At 44.4% G+C, this 14,355-nt stretch overlaps 1 protein-coding gene and 1 long non-coding RNA gene across 2 annotated transcripts; one reads left to right on the top strand and one right to left on the bottom strand.

The window, feature by feature from the left end:
* The first annotated feature begins 962 nt into the window (after positions 1-962).
* Positions 963-4,412, top strand: FOS (Fos proto-oncogene, AP-1 transcription factor subunit). The gene is made up of 4 exons (XM_053379041.1): positions 963-1,456; positions 2,107-2,352; positions 2,709-2,816; positions 2,933-4,412. Exons 1-4 carry the CDS (start codon positions 1,316-1,318, stop codon positions 3,539-3,541), a joined length of 1,104 nt encoding a protein of 367 aa, XP_053235016.1. The 5' UTR covers positions 963-1,315; the 3' UTR covers positions 3,542-4,412.
* Positions 4,413-10,110: 5,698 nt separating this feature from the next.
* LOC128408995 (uncharacterized) lies at positions 10,111-11,460 on the bottom strand. The gene is made up of 2 exons (XR_008329174.1): positions 11,385-11,460; positions 10,111-10,557 (listed from the first exon to the last, which is right to left on the bottom strand). It is a non-coding gene; the product is annotated as an uncharacterized LOC128408995 (long non-coding RNA).
* Positions 11,461-14,355: the final 2,895 nt, after the last annotated feature.

Genomic DNA, 14,355 nt, shown 5'->3' with positions numbered 1-14,355 from the left:
AGTCTCACTAAATTTCATTCCTGTAGTGTGATGAGTAATATTGATATTAGAAAAGTTTTGTTTGGTTGTAAATGTAACATTCTTAAACGTGAATAAACATAAAATAGAGATTTGATAGTAGTGCCAATATTAACATTTTAAATCCTTATAAGAAGAACTCATCAGGCCCAGAGATGTGGGTAGGTTCACTTACGGCAACAGGAAGGCTCAGGGCATTATGGGCAAGACTGCTCATCTCATTTCTGAGACAGTAATGTGAGAATAATGACCACTGAGGCCTGCTGCATGTGTGAATATGATGAGGACTGCATTGTCTATATCCAGAAGAACAAACCTTGTCCAGAATAAATAATAATTATTCTCATATGATCACTGCACTCTTTGGACTTAACACCAAACAGCAGTCCAACGCAATTAAAAAAACTAACCTGTGAGTAGAAATCTGTTCTGTATCCCCCATTTAATCACCTTGGCTTTATGCTGCATATCATCACCCCTATTTCAGAGTGGGCAGAGGACATTCTTGTGAATGCCATAACATCTAAAATTTAGAAATTCCAGAGGTGCTGATCTTATGAGATCATAGAATCAGTGAATTCTGCGAAGGTTTATATGACTCTCCTTGTGGAGATGATGGGCAAAATTGCATCTCTGTCTCTTCAAGCTGTCACTTCAGTGTCTGGTCAGCAGTAAATGGGCAGAATCTGCATGCAGAAGCCTTTGCTGCGGCTCTTGCTGCTTTTACTCTCCACTCCCCCTGCCGTTGCTACCACAGGCACGCACCATCCCTTGGCCTCAGCCCTGAAGCGTTCCCGTCAGTTACGCCCCCTTTGCACAGGATGTATGCCATATAAGGATATTTACGTCAGGGGTTCCCGAGCTTAGAGCAAACCATTTTGGGAGAGGGAACCGAGCCCCTCTCCTTGACTTTTAAAGGCCGAGACCCGCCGCCAAACTTCCTCATAATCTCCGCGACGCTTTGGAGACGACCTTCAGCTTGTTTTCAGAGCGATTCTGCTAGCGCCAGGCACTTCGGGCCGTCTCAGAGGTCGTTCGTGATCGCCGCTGCTCCCCTCCCGTGAGGATTGGTTTCGCCCGTGACGTCGTCTCATTCACAAGTCCTGGCCGTAGCGAATAAAAGGCGGAGGTGCCGCTCTTTACTCCAGCAGCAGTGTGGCTCAAGCAGGCAGAAGCATAGAAGCGGCTGGGGTTTCTAAGTAACCCATTCGCCTAGCCGAGGACTCGCTCAATTCGGATACTCATCTGGGAAAGATATACCACCCTGAAGGGCTTTTACACCCCCAGATTAGCCGACATGATGTATCAGAGCTTCACCGCTGACTACGACGCGTCTTCCTCCCGCTGCAGCAGCGCTTCTCCGGCTGGGGACAGCCTCACATACTATCCCTCACCAGCGGACTCTTTCTCCAGCATGGGCTCGCCTGTCAACTCACAGGTGAGGAATCGGGGGGCTGCTTATGGCTCACGGGGTGTCGGGTTGGGAGAATAGCTGCCTATATCTGCTTCTCTGTCGCTATAGGGTTCAATGACAGGACCCGAGCAGCTCCTAATGTTGATAGCTGAGGCTTGGGAGAGCTCCCCTGGCCTGTATATGATGCATGCTTTTCTCTTTACTTTTCGGTATATGCTACATTGTATGGTGTGTTTCCAGCACTTCTGCCCAGGGAAGGCAGTATTGGCCATATAGAAAAAGAGAAATGGGTGGTGGTGGACGAATCTAGCTCTTGTCTGGTGCTATAAATGATGAAGGGGTTGGGGGGCGGAATGGATCTTCGCCCGGGAGGTGTTCTGCAGCGGGTGCGTAAAGCGGCTTCATTGATAAATCGCGGCTTCATTCAGGAGACTCCGGAGCGGCGCTTGCGTCAGCGCAGACGTCAGAGATATTTATAACAAGCCCCTGTTCATGTGTAGTCTGATGATGGCAGCAGCAGCGTCCGAGCCAATCTGGCCCCAGGGACTGCAGGCCCAGCTCAAAATAGCGCACCGGCCTCTGGGGCTTAGAGCTGTCATAGCGTGCATCGCATTTCTCTGACCCCTTCCCCCCAACTTGGTAACTAACAGGGTCTCCTTTTGTGGTTTTTCCAGGACTTCTGCACGGACCTAGCCGCCTCCAGTGCCAACTTCGTTCCCACCGTGACTGCTATTTCTACAAGTCCAGACTTGCAGTGGATGGTGCAACCGACTCTGATCTCCTCAGTGGCCCCTTCCCAGAACCGAAGCCACCCCTACGGGCTCCCTGCTCACCAGACCGGTGCCTACTCCAGGGCTGGGATTGTCAAGACGACAGGAAGCAGAGGCCAAAGCATCGGCAGGAGGGGCAAAGTTGAGCAGGTGTGTGTTCAGCTTTTGGCTGCAATGAAGCCTCTAGAAACCAAGAGAAGAGGGAGAACACGAGAGAGGGCTGTAGTTTAATTTACCAACAATATATTATTATAGCTCAAAGCCAATTTCTGGCTAAGCGGGGTGGACATTTGGGACATCAGATAGCTGTTCCCTTTAAATGACAAAGGGCATAAAGGCAGTTTTGCAAGCGGGTGGAGATCCCCCCCCCTTTCAGATCCGTAGCAGTATCTGGGTCGTTTGCTCCATGCAAGCGCAAGAGTTGTTCTTGTGGTCCGAAGTTAGGGAGCGCACTTTCTGGTCTCAAGCACTGGATACTGACGTCCACGCTTGTTCTCTCTCCGTAGCTGACCCCAGAAGAGGAGGAAAAGAGGAGGATCCGCCGGGAAAGGAACAAGATGGCAGCTGCTAAATGCCGCAACCGGAGGAGGGAGCTGACGGATACCCTACAAGCGGTGAGTATCTCCTACCTGGCCGGCGATCCTGCCCTGCCCGGCACTGTCCTTTTGCTTTCTCTCCCGCCCGGAGGAGACTTGAGCTGACTCGCCCCTCCCCTTGCTTGTGTCCCCAGGAGACCGACCAGTTGGAGGAGGAGAAATCCGAGCTGCAGACAGAGATCGCCAACCTGCTGAAAGAGAAAGAGAAGCTGGAGTTCATCCTGGCCGCCCATCGCCCCGCTTGCAAGATCCCGGAAGAGCTGCAGTTCTCCGAGGAGCTGGCCGCCTCCACGCTGGATCTGCTGGCCGAAGCCCCCGTGGCCAGCTCGCCCGAGTCCGAGGAGGAGGCCTTCGCCCTCCCCCTGCTGCACGAGCCCAGCCGCGCCGCGCCGGTCAAGGAGAGCAGCGGCCTGGAGCTGAAGGCCGAGCCTTTCGACGACTTCTTCGCGCGCTCCACCCGCGAGACTCCCCGCTCCGTGCCGGACATGGACCTGTCCGGCTCCTCTTCCTTCTACGCGGCGGACTGGGAGCCCCTGGGGGCCGCGGGCCACGTGGATCTGGAGCCGCTTTGCACCCCGGTGGTGACCTGCACGCCGTGCCCCAGCACCTACACCTCGTCCTTCGTCTTCACGTACCCCGAGACCGAGGCCTTCCCCAGCTGCGCCGCCGCGCACCGGAAGGGCAGCAGCAGCAACGAGCCGTCGTCCGACTCGCTCAGCTCGCCCACCCTGCTGGCCTTGTGAAGAAGGGACGCCGGATCCCCGAGCCGTCGCTGCGGGCCTAGGGGCATCACCACGGCGGAGACCGAGCCCACCCGCCCTTGCTGCTGCTGCATGGGGCTTTAGGCCGCCAAGGAGCCGCTCTCTCCTTCCTGTGGAGCTCCGAGATCCCACCCGAGGCCTAGGGAAAGACGAAGCCCTCCATTCCGGAGGTTTGGTATGGGCAGCCCCCTTGGAGGGAAATGACTTTGCTGGAGGGGCTGCCTCGCAGCCAGACGCCAGGCCTGATACCTCTTCCAGAGATGTAGCAAAACCGCATGGAATCTGTCTTGTCCCCCATCAATGAGAACTAGTAGTTTCGTAGCATGTTCAACATGGCTGGGTTGGTGACTCCCTTCCCTCCTCTTTACTATTCACTAGCATTAACTAATTAATCTGTTGGTTTAATGATTGGAATTCTTAATATGGTGCTGGGTATCTTCAACTCGTATCTAGTGCAGCTGACTAACAATAACTACTGTGTTCCTGGCAATATCGTGTTTTGATGACTTAGCAATGACCCAACTTAACTGCGAAAAGATACCATTTTATTTTCTAGTAGATTAATAAATAGCTATGTTGTCCATGTACTAAAGTTCTCCTTGTACATCAATGTTCATTGTAACTTTAACTGATCATACATTGTTGAAGTGGTCTGAATGGTTTGACATAAGTTTTCCATGAAAACGTTTTTATTGTGTTTTTAATTTATTTATGGATATATTTAATTTTTTATTTTAATTTTTTCTACCTTGAGGTAATTGACATGTGGAAAGTGAATTTGGATGACATTTAAGCATTGTTTGCTTACTGTTCAAGACACTGTCAATAAAGCATTTAAGTTGAATGCTATAAAGACTCTGGAGTCTCTTTACTGTAAAACCTCTCAAGTAGCAAGGCTTCAATTTAGCACAATCCGTGTCCAAATCTGCTGTGGTTTGCTGGAAGGGGTTAGATGCTGGTAAATGGGACTAGCATAATCCTTTGTTTAAACGCACACTTATATCCAGCTTCTTAGTATATGGGTTTGTTGCACCTTTATTCATCAATTTGTTTAAATAATTGTTGTTCAGCACACTAGTATAGGCATACACAAAATTTTAACACCCAAATTTACTAGGAAGTAAATCCTCTTTGTTTAGTTGGACTTGCTCCTAGGTAAATGTGCATAGGCTTGCCACCTCATACAAAGTTTCTATACATCTCAGGTGCACTCTTGAAAAGGAGCATGGGTTCAGTTATCGGGAATTGGAGGCAGTGAAATATCTCAATCATACGGTGGAGAAATTACACTTCCTTTAGGCTTGTGATTATTTCTATTCTGATAATTGCTCTTTCGTCACATCAGACTTCCTGTTTCCTTCTCCCTGAGTATATCTGACTTTGTTCTTTTATCTTCATTGTTTCCTACATCTCTGCAATGTTTCATTTTCCTCTGCCTCATGTCCTTCATCACACACAAACACATGAGAAAAGCTTTCTTCTGTTGCTTGTTGTGGAAAGGTGAAATAATGTATTATTGAGTTTTGTTCAGGTGCCTACCACAAAATGGATAGTTGAGTGCTGTTTTGGACAGAACAGTTGCATCAGGCCAATAATCAGTTTAAAGTTAACATGCCACCTAAAACTTCACTACTCTTATCTCAACCCCACCTGTTCAGTCCTTCAAACAAGGGATGCAGGTGGTGAATACCAAAATAAATGGAACCATTGAGAAACAAGAGGGGAGTCAGTTGCTTGAAACAGCAGCAGAAGAGTGCTCTAGCCTATTGGAAGCCTGCAAACAGGACCCCAGTGCATCTAGTTGGCTGCTGTGAGAACAGGATGTTAGGCCACTGGCCTGATAGAGCAGGGCTTCTGTTAAGAAGTAGCAGCATGCTTGGGTGAAAAGCCACAAGCTTTGCAGAAATACACTTTGTTCTAAATAACCTTTGTAAGGTGCCCTTCCAAGCAACCCAGTAGAAGGTCTATAGAAGGTGACTGGGAAAGAAAATGGGGTGTGAGAGGGCAGCATGGAATGGAATATCTTGGGGAAGGACATTGTTGGCTGTCTCTTGTTCTGAACAGGAATGCTATACTGAGTAGGTCTTCCTTGCATATTTGTGGCAAAAGCTCTTTTGTGGCCAACATTGCTTTCAGACACATGATCCCTGTGGATGTGAGGCATGCTCACTGAATTTACCCCAAGCCCAACAAAGGACTGGGCTCATAGCTTCCTGTTTAAAGAGGCTGATATGGCAGACGGCACAATCCACACCTGCAACTGTAATGCTAACCCACTGTGTCAGCTGGTACTTCCTAGCCTGATACCGTGACTACAACTCTGCTTTTGGCATGGAGAGAAACTGCTGTACACACAGTCGTAACAATTACTACTCACATACGTATGTACTGCATTACATAATAGGTGTACATAGAGTTTGCTGTGTGTTGTATCACAAGTAAGATAAATTGGGTCTCACATGATGTGAAGATGAGCAAGTTTCATCCCACATCTAAAAGAGTTCAAAGTTGACAGCTGATGGTACACATTAAGGCTCTAGAAAAGGTGTTTTTAGTGATATAGTGCATATTCTCTAGAACAGATACTTGAAAAAGATTAAGGGAACATGACAGAGCCAGTAACGTGTATGTAGAGCTAGATCTAACAGGGTGCTAATAGTTGACAAATCATATGCAAAATGGTAAATCTGGTACCCTAACCACAAAAATATTAAATGAAAGTCACATATTTATAATTTGCTTTGATATTACCATTATGGGGGGAAACCATATAGCTCAGTGGACAGAGCACATACTATGTGAAGAAAGTCAATGCGATACATGTACTCTACAATCAAACAATTCCATGGCATCTGCAGCTTGAAATATTTGGTTGCAAGTGATGTGACAAAGTCTCTCCCTAATACTGCTGGTAGTCAGAGAAGTTGGATCAGACAGCAGCTCTCCAGAGCCTTAGACAGAGACTCTGTCACATCACTTGGGACTTGGGGGTGCCAGGGAATGAACTCAGTAACAACTGGGATGGATGAACATCTAGTCTCTTGATAAATAGTCTCTGGCCTAAGAGAGCTTCCTGTGTAGTACAGGAACTCTGATGTTTTCCTATTATTTCCAGAGGGACATATGCTTAGAGCTGTCCCTGAAAATGAATAGGGAAAATAATTTTGTGTACACATCAAAGATTCTGGAAGCTTGCACCTGTATACTGGGCCAGGTTAAGAGTTATACAGATTTTCAAGGCCTTTAACAACTTGTGTCCAGGATATCTTAAGGACTGCTTGATGCCTTATATCCCAATCGCTAAGGTTTTGGAGTGAGTCAGTTATTTCCCATGACTCAAGACACTTGACATAACCACCAGGAACTACGCCTTCAGGATTGTGGCTCCAGTTCTGTGGAACTACCTCCCAGCTGATATCCGACAGGTTCAGTTTTCTGAGGAACTTCCAGTGCTTCGTGAAGATTTTAAAAATAATAATCAGGAGGCATTTCAAGCAAGCTTTTTAAAAATGATACTTCATCTTCATTGATTTTATGCTGTATCCCTTTTCTACACCGCTTAGAAGCTGTGGTACTAAATGGTATCTCAAGATAAAATAAATAAATTAAAACAATTAGGGTGGGGAACCTTTTTGAGCCTGAGGGCTGCACTCCTTCCTGGGCAGCCTGCTCTGGGATCCGCATGCCAATGGAGGGTGGAGGCAGTGGCAAAAGTGAATGGAGCAACAGTGGGTGGACTCTTATTCTTGTACAGCAGGCTGCACTCCAGCTATGCAAAAGTCAGAGACATCTACACCCACATCTCTCCATCCACGCAAGCGTGATGCATTATCACAGTTCAGAAAATACATTCCAGTCAGGCAAAAGCACTTGAGGAGGGTGAGGGCAAAGCCAATGGCAGGTGTAAACTGGTGAGAGGGGTGGGCAGGGCACAGTCCTGAAGGCTGGACCCAGTGGCCCAGAGACATGCATCTGCCCCCCAAGCTTAAGGTTCCTCATGGTAACCCCTTGCCCAAAGAAGCAATATTTGAGTGCAGATAAAACTGCTGTTTCCGTTCTGGTAGGCGACGGTTTCTCCAACAGCAAAAAAGAAAACCTCTTTCTAAGAACACTCAGAAACTCACCTCTTTGCCTGTGGAAATTGGTGGTGCTGCAAAACTCTTTTAAAGGTCTGACTACATGCTTAGTTTGTACAAAGAGCTGAGTACCAATAATATATTTTAGAGCAAAGTGCTAAAAAATAGTATGATGGAAATATTGATATTGTAGACTGATATTAATATTTGTAGCACGAGCAAAATACCAATGAATACCAGTGAAAAGTACCAATGATTACGTTTAAGTAACACGACAAAACCATTGTTAATTTTGCTTCCAAACTGGCAGCGAGTGAGAAATTATAGATGCATACAGAAGAAATGACAAGAGATGTTATCTGGATAACTACATTTGTGTAGAACTGAGAACAAGTCTTTTCCTGGCCTGGGGAGAGAAAGTTGCAAAAATGCTCTCCTCAGAGCAGATGCATCTAATAAACTATGATCACTGCAACAGAGGTTGTGGGCTGAGTGAGAATAGTATGTATTTTACAATAATCATATAGAATAATAATTTAATAATCACATGCCCCTTGTACTCTAAGCATTTGAACCTGCTTATTTCTTTGCAACTTCTCCATAACACACGTGCAACACTGGTAAATATTCTGTCCAGACTATCAAGCATAACTGCATATCTTGGTATTTTTATATTGAGAATAGAAATACTCTTTTCAAGTGAACCTGTAAAAGTAGCTATGTATTTTGCATGGGACAAAAGATATGGTTATTGGATCAAAGAAAGGTATGTTTCATTGATGTTCCTGCTTGCAATCCTTGTGACTCTGCTATGTTTCCCTAAAACATAGTAGTCACAAGGATTGCAAGCAGGAAAATCAATGAAATATATCTAGCTTTGATCCAACAACCATACCCTTTGTCCCATCAAGGTACTACGGTAGCATTCATGTTTATTCTACTTCTGAGAGTATAACTACACAGTCCGAACATTGGTTAATAAAATGATCACTTATCTAAATCACACAGAAAAGCTGAATAGAGCTGGAAGCAATTTTCCTGTCATGGAATTTTATCTTGGACCTTGAAAAGCTAATTTTCTAGATTATATTTTTCAATATCTTTTAGTGGCACAAAATATAAGAAAATAGTGTAATCACATATAATTTAACAATGAGAAATGAGGGCATAATAGAGTTCCCATTCAAATAAATGTATTAAAATGAAACATGACCTTATGAAAATCCCATGAAGAATATCCTTATAAATTATATTAAAATGTTTTTAAAAAGACAGTTTCTACATTCTTCGGGATATCAGCCTTACAGTGCATTATCCAAATAATCCATGTGCAGCTTCATTTAGAAAGCATTACTGATATTTCCCCAATACAGTATTATACTGTGTCTAATATCTCTCACATCTCAATATTTCAGAAGAAATATTACTATTATGAGTAATACTCAGTTATACTGCTTTCTAAATATAACTGCAAATGTATCTGTGCATGATAGACTGAATTGTTTCCAGTTTTATAATTATATTCTTTTGGTGCAGAGACCTTACAGATTTCATAGGATGCCTTACATTGTGATTTGTCTTCCCAGGGTTATAATCCTATTCACATTCACTTAGGAGCATGCTTAATTGAACCCTGTCAAATTAACTGTTGCACCTTCTACTTTACATATCAGGCTATAATCCTAAACACTCTTACTAGGAAGTAAATGCTATTTAACACAGGAGGATGTACTTCTGAATGAACATGCTTAGAGTTGCACCATAGGATATGCAGCATACATGCAATAAAAAGGTAGTTGGGGAAGAAAAGGAAAAAAATATTCTATGTAATGAGGCTTTGGTATAGAAAGCTTATGGGTGCGAACTCTTGTTGGAGATGCAGGGCCAGTCAAGCATCACTGACATATGTATTATGGAACTATCATGTGGTTTTGCTTTTCTGACAGCAACCTTTCCATTCCTCGAACGTGCTAAATGTGTATTTTGCTTGAAAGAATGGCTTTTGAAGTATTTCAAACAATTTAGGAACTTGACATGGAACAATAATTGCAGCTGGGTTAGACCTATCTATTTCTAAATGACCAATTAAAACATTGGAAGCTGAAGGTATCTCCAAAATGCCCAGGACAGGTTAATGGATCTTTGTCTGTTGTGAAGGATAAGAGAAAACTGCATCTGCTAAGCAAAGAAAATTACTAGATTTGCCCATTTTTCTTGGGACTGTTTTTGTGTATGACTTTTCCTCCTCTGCCTATTGGATTTCCTCTTAAGCTTAAACATACTAAGCAATGAAAAAGAAGGAACCCATGAGGTTTTTAAAAAGTCATTATTTGTTTATTTTATCTAACACATTTCATGCTCTGTTTTAAGTGTTTCCAGGACAGTCCCAGCTCTTCAAAAAATATACATATAAAATTATCTAAAACATTTAAACAAAATAATTCAAAAACAAGAGGAACAAGATAAGCAACCTGATCAATAAAAATGGTGCATTGTTTATTAGTTAGGTTTTAAAATATAATTACATAATACATACAATATTAATTTTAAAGTATGCTCATCTTTTATGAGAATTGTTTTCTAGAAGGCATGTATCAGTAAAGAATTCTTTTTGACAAGTTTAGCATAAATCTACAAGTATATTTGTTGGTATAGCCACTTTAGGTGGCTAAAAAGGGATATAATTTTTCTCATGGGAGAGAAACTGTACTATGGGTACAAATCCAGATGCAGTTGCATTAAAATCAGGTTTCACTTGCACATGATGCTGAATAATGGGAGAAGACAGCTTTCTACAGTCTGGTTCTTGACAGGGAGTGTTAGCTTGCAGAATTCTGTCCAAGGCAAAGAGGAACAATGGTTTGTGGTATACAAGTGGGATTGCATCGTTGTTTATTGCACAGTATGCAGATGGCGTAGATCCTGAAAGCAAAGAAAGGTGTCTGGGGTTGGCAACCACCTATCACACTCACAAAATAGCCTTATTTATAAGAAGTTTCACTGCTGGCATATGAGTGCCTCCAACATATCTGAGATACGTTGATTTTTATGGCAGGGGCATATGGGGCATTTTGAAGGCTTCTCATTTTCTTTATAAGCTGGGGAGGGAGGCCTGAAAAGCATTTTCTAATGAGTGGTTTGTAGCAACATGAATTGCACAAAGAACAGATAGCAATGATCACCTGAAAGCAAAAATAGCTACAGATAGTTACAAATAGTTGGTTCCAGGTAATCCTCGCTGTTCTATTTGTATTTCATTTCCCTCTGAGCTCACTCCTCTATCTACATCCCCCACCCTGTATGTATGTTTGCCAATTCAGGATTACAGTTCATACGAAGCGGACTGTGGTCCATGAAAACTTGCGCCATAATAAATATGTTAATCTTTAAGCCGGTGCCACAAGATTCTTCGTTGCTCATGCTTCGCCGGACCAGCAAAGCAGCCTTTCGGCGGAAGACGGAACATGGGAAGAGCTCGGGCCTGCCCTGCTCTTACAGCTGGGAAGCGATTGTAAGCAAAACCCAGACGCTGAAATTGTGACAGGAAGGTGGCCGGGAGTTCCCTTGCCCCTTTGATCCCGAGCCGGGGGTGGGGAGGGCCCTCACGAAGCCATTTCCCGAGCTCCCCGCAAGTTCCAAGAACGGAAGAGACAAAGCAAAGCAAAACAAAACAAAAGGGAATTCCAAGCCGGGCTTAAAAAAGAACAGCGATTGATAGGCACTCCGCTTGACCTCGGCCCCGCGCGCACCGCCTCCGCCCTCCGCAGCCGCAGCGGGTTTCTCCGACTCCCACTCCAGCCCTCTGCCCCAGTTCCTAAGGCGCCCCGCTCTTGTTTACTGTTTGGTTTCTAGGGCGCTTCGCGAAGCACGTCAGCGCCGTGACGTCGGGGAGCCCGCAGAGACGCTGCGAGCCGACGGCGTGACGGAGTGTCTTCCGGCCGCGACCATATATGGAAGTGGAGGCACGTTCCTCTGCCTGTCCTCCTCCTCCTCCCTCCCGCTGCTCTACGAGGGCGCGAGTTGCTCGCTCCTGTTTCGGGAAGGTTCCAGAATGGAACGCGTTGTTGCGCTGGTAACGGAGGAGCGGCGGCGCGCCAGAGCTAGGCGAGCTCTGTCGGCCTCCCCCGATTAAGAGAGTCCCCGTTATAGCCTTGCAGGCAAAGCCTCGCGTTTGCTAGAACCAGCACAGTGGAGATTCAGATAGAAGCAGAAGTGCTTTATTGAGTCCAGGAAAGGGGAGGGTTTGCTCGGCTTTGACGCAGGGATAAGGGTTTTGGATGTCTTAAAAGCAAATAGGTAAAGCCCTCCAACACAATGGTGTCTCCCTCCCTAATCAGTGTGCTAACTCGCCGACATACGAAACAACTCGTAGGGGCTGAGGTCCCTTGGCGCCCGCCCCATAAAATATTTGGTTTTTTAAAATTTTATTGGAAATTTTATTTACAACATAACACAACCCCCCACCCCCCAACACAGAAATCCACCCCCATCAGACACAAACATAACAAACAACATAATATACAACAATACAAACAACCAAATAAAATACTTCCTTTATGCTGCATCTGGCATCCTTATCTACTTCTTATAAGCTGTTTCCTTTATGAATAATTATGAATAAAATTCCTTTATGAATAATTATGAATAAAATATTTGATGGGGCTCCCCCACCCTAATTGATGGGTAATACCATTCAAGTCGTTCAGGTGCCCTGCGTCTTGAGGTCAATTATGTGGGTTGGGGGGCTTACCTGCCCCCTCACTTCATGTTAAGTTGGCACCCATGCGCCACCAGGGCTCTTTTCTTTCTTTCTTGTTTAGAAAAAAAGGTGATGGCACTCACCATGAAGTTGTTACCCTAAGTGCCACACTTTTAACATCTGAAGAAAAAAGCTGTCGGTACTGCATACTGAGTACCCCCAGAAATAAAATGCACTGTGCACCACTGAGGTCTTTGGGAGCAAGCAGTATTCTTCAACAACAGACCCACATTTTGGAGCTGCGGTGCTATGAAATGCAGGTGGTTTCCAAGGGCAGTGAGGTGGGCTGAGGCAGCTATCTAGGGTAGCAGAATCCAAAGGGTGCCGTCGCGGGAGCCCCCTACCACCAGATGAATGACTTCCAGAGAGATCTTTAAATAAGTCTTTTTAAATATGTATGTATGTAATATAAATAATAAAAATAAACCTAGAAACTGTAAATATGGCTGCACCAGGGCAGCACTTTCCTGTTTTGCTTCAGGTGGCATAATGGGGCAGGCTGCCTCTGGCAAGTTCTCTACTTAATGTAGTAAATGCAGTTCTTTTTCCCATTTTCAGTGCCCATAACTTGAAATTATATTTCTTAGAGTGTGTGTTACTTTTTAAAAAAGGGCTCTTGTCCAAGTTCCATCATGCCTGGGCAGCATTTATAAATCTACTTGAATAGTCAAGATATTGAGAAGTTGTTTAAATGTTACCAAGGAGGGTCTTGTGGCTCCTTAAAGATGAACAGTACAACCCTAAATGCCCACTCAGAAGAAAGTTCTTCTGAATTTCCCACTAATCTGGGAGTGTAAACTTATAAAAGATGCATTGTGGCATAAGCACCTGTGGACTACAACCGGCTTCGTCAGATAGGTGTATCCACTCAAGGTAGGTACGTACTTATGGGTGATGCATAAAAATATAAACAATGGCCAGAACGCCTTTAAATGCCAGAGGTTCACTCTTACATTTTTATGCAAGGTGCACAATACATCAAACATAAGTACAGCAAGCATTCACAGTTGCAGTAATGGGCAATAAAATGCAGTGTCATTAAGCTTTGCTATACGTATCAATATAACACCATGCAAGGGAAAGAAACCTGGTCTCTACTTTGAATCCTTAATGAACACAATAAAGCATGGCTACATTCTTGTTATTTATTATCTTTTTGTGTGGGTTCTTGATGTTTAAAAACATGCTTGAGAGAGGCTCAGAAACCTTGCCAGTCGCTACATATTGAACTCATGATTGCACCCATGAGCACATGGATATTTCAGAAGTCTTAAACTGATTTTCAGGGGTTGTCTTTTAACTAATTTTTGGAAGGTTGTTTTAAATCATGGGTAGGCAAACTAAGGCCCGGGGGCCGGATCTGGCCCAATCGCCTTCTAAATCTGGCCCGCGGATGGTCCAGGAATCAGTTTGTTTTTACATGAGTAGAATGTGTCCTTTTACGGTATTTAAAATGCATCTCTGGTTTATTTGTAGGGCCTGCCTGGTATTTTTACATGAGTAGAATGTGTGCTTTTATTTAAAATGCATCTCTGGATTATTTATGGGGCATAGGAATTTGTTCATTCCTCCCCAAAAAAATATAGTCTGGCACCCCACAGGGTCTGAGGGACAGTGGACCAGCCCCCTGCTGAAAAAGTTTGCTGACCCCTGTATTTTAAATTGTTTTTAGAAGTGCTAGCCGTATTAGTGTTGACACATTTTCCGCCCTGGGCACCTTTGGAGGAAGGTGTGGGATATAAAACTATTAAATAAATAAATGCCTCTGTCATCAATTTGTGGGTTGCAGTTACCTACAGCACCCACCCACCCACGCTTCCTTTGCATTTCTACTCCAGTAACGTATCTACTTGCTAGTTAAAGGTAAACTCCCTTGTTAATGTAGTCTGGTGACAATATCCCTAAGACGAGAACTTAAGTGAGGGAGATTGTTTCTGTGCACGTTGGCATGGGTTACATAA

Source organism: Podarcis raffonei, chromosome 1, assembly GCF_027172205.1.
Source record: "Podarcis raffonei isolate rPodRaf1 chromosome 1, rPodRaf1.pri, whole genome shotgun sequence".
NCBI classification, from domain to species: domain Eukaryota; kingdom Metazoa; phylum Chordata; class Lepidosauria; order Squamata; family Lacertidae; genus Podarcis; species Podarcis raffonei.
The sequence above is the reverse complement of the archived record's forward strand: the minus strand, read 5'-3'. Positions and strand labels throughout refer to the sequence as shown.

Coding starts and splice junctions, on each gene's coding strand:
- FOS (XM_053379041.1), top strand. CDS start 1,316: ATGATGTATCAGAGCTTCACCGCTGACTACGACGCGTCTTCCTCCCGC. Junction 1,457..2,106: donor GCTCGCCTGTCAACTCACAG/GTGAGGAATCGG, acceptor TGGTTTTTCCAG/GACTTCTGCACGGACCTAGC. Junction 2,353..2,708: donor GGAGGGGCAAAGTTGAGCAG/GTGTGTGTTCAG, acceptor CTCTCTCCGTAG/CTGACCCCAGAAGAGGAGGA.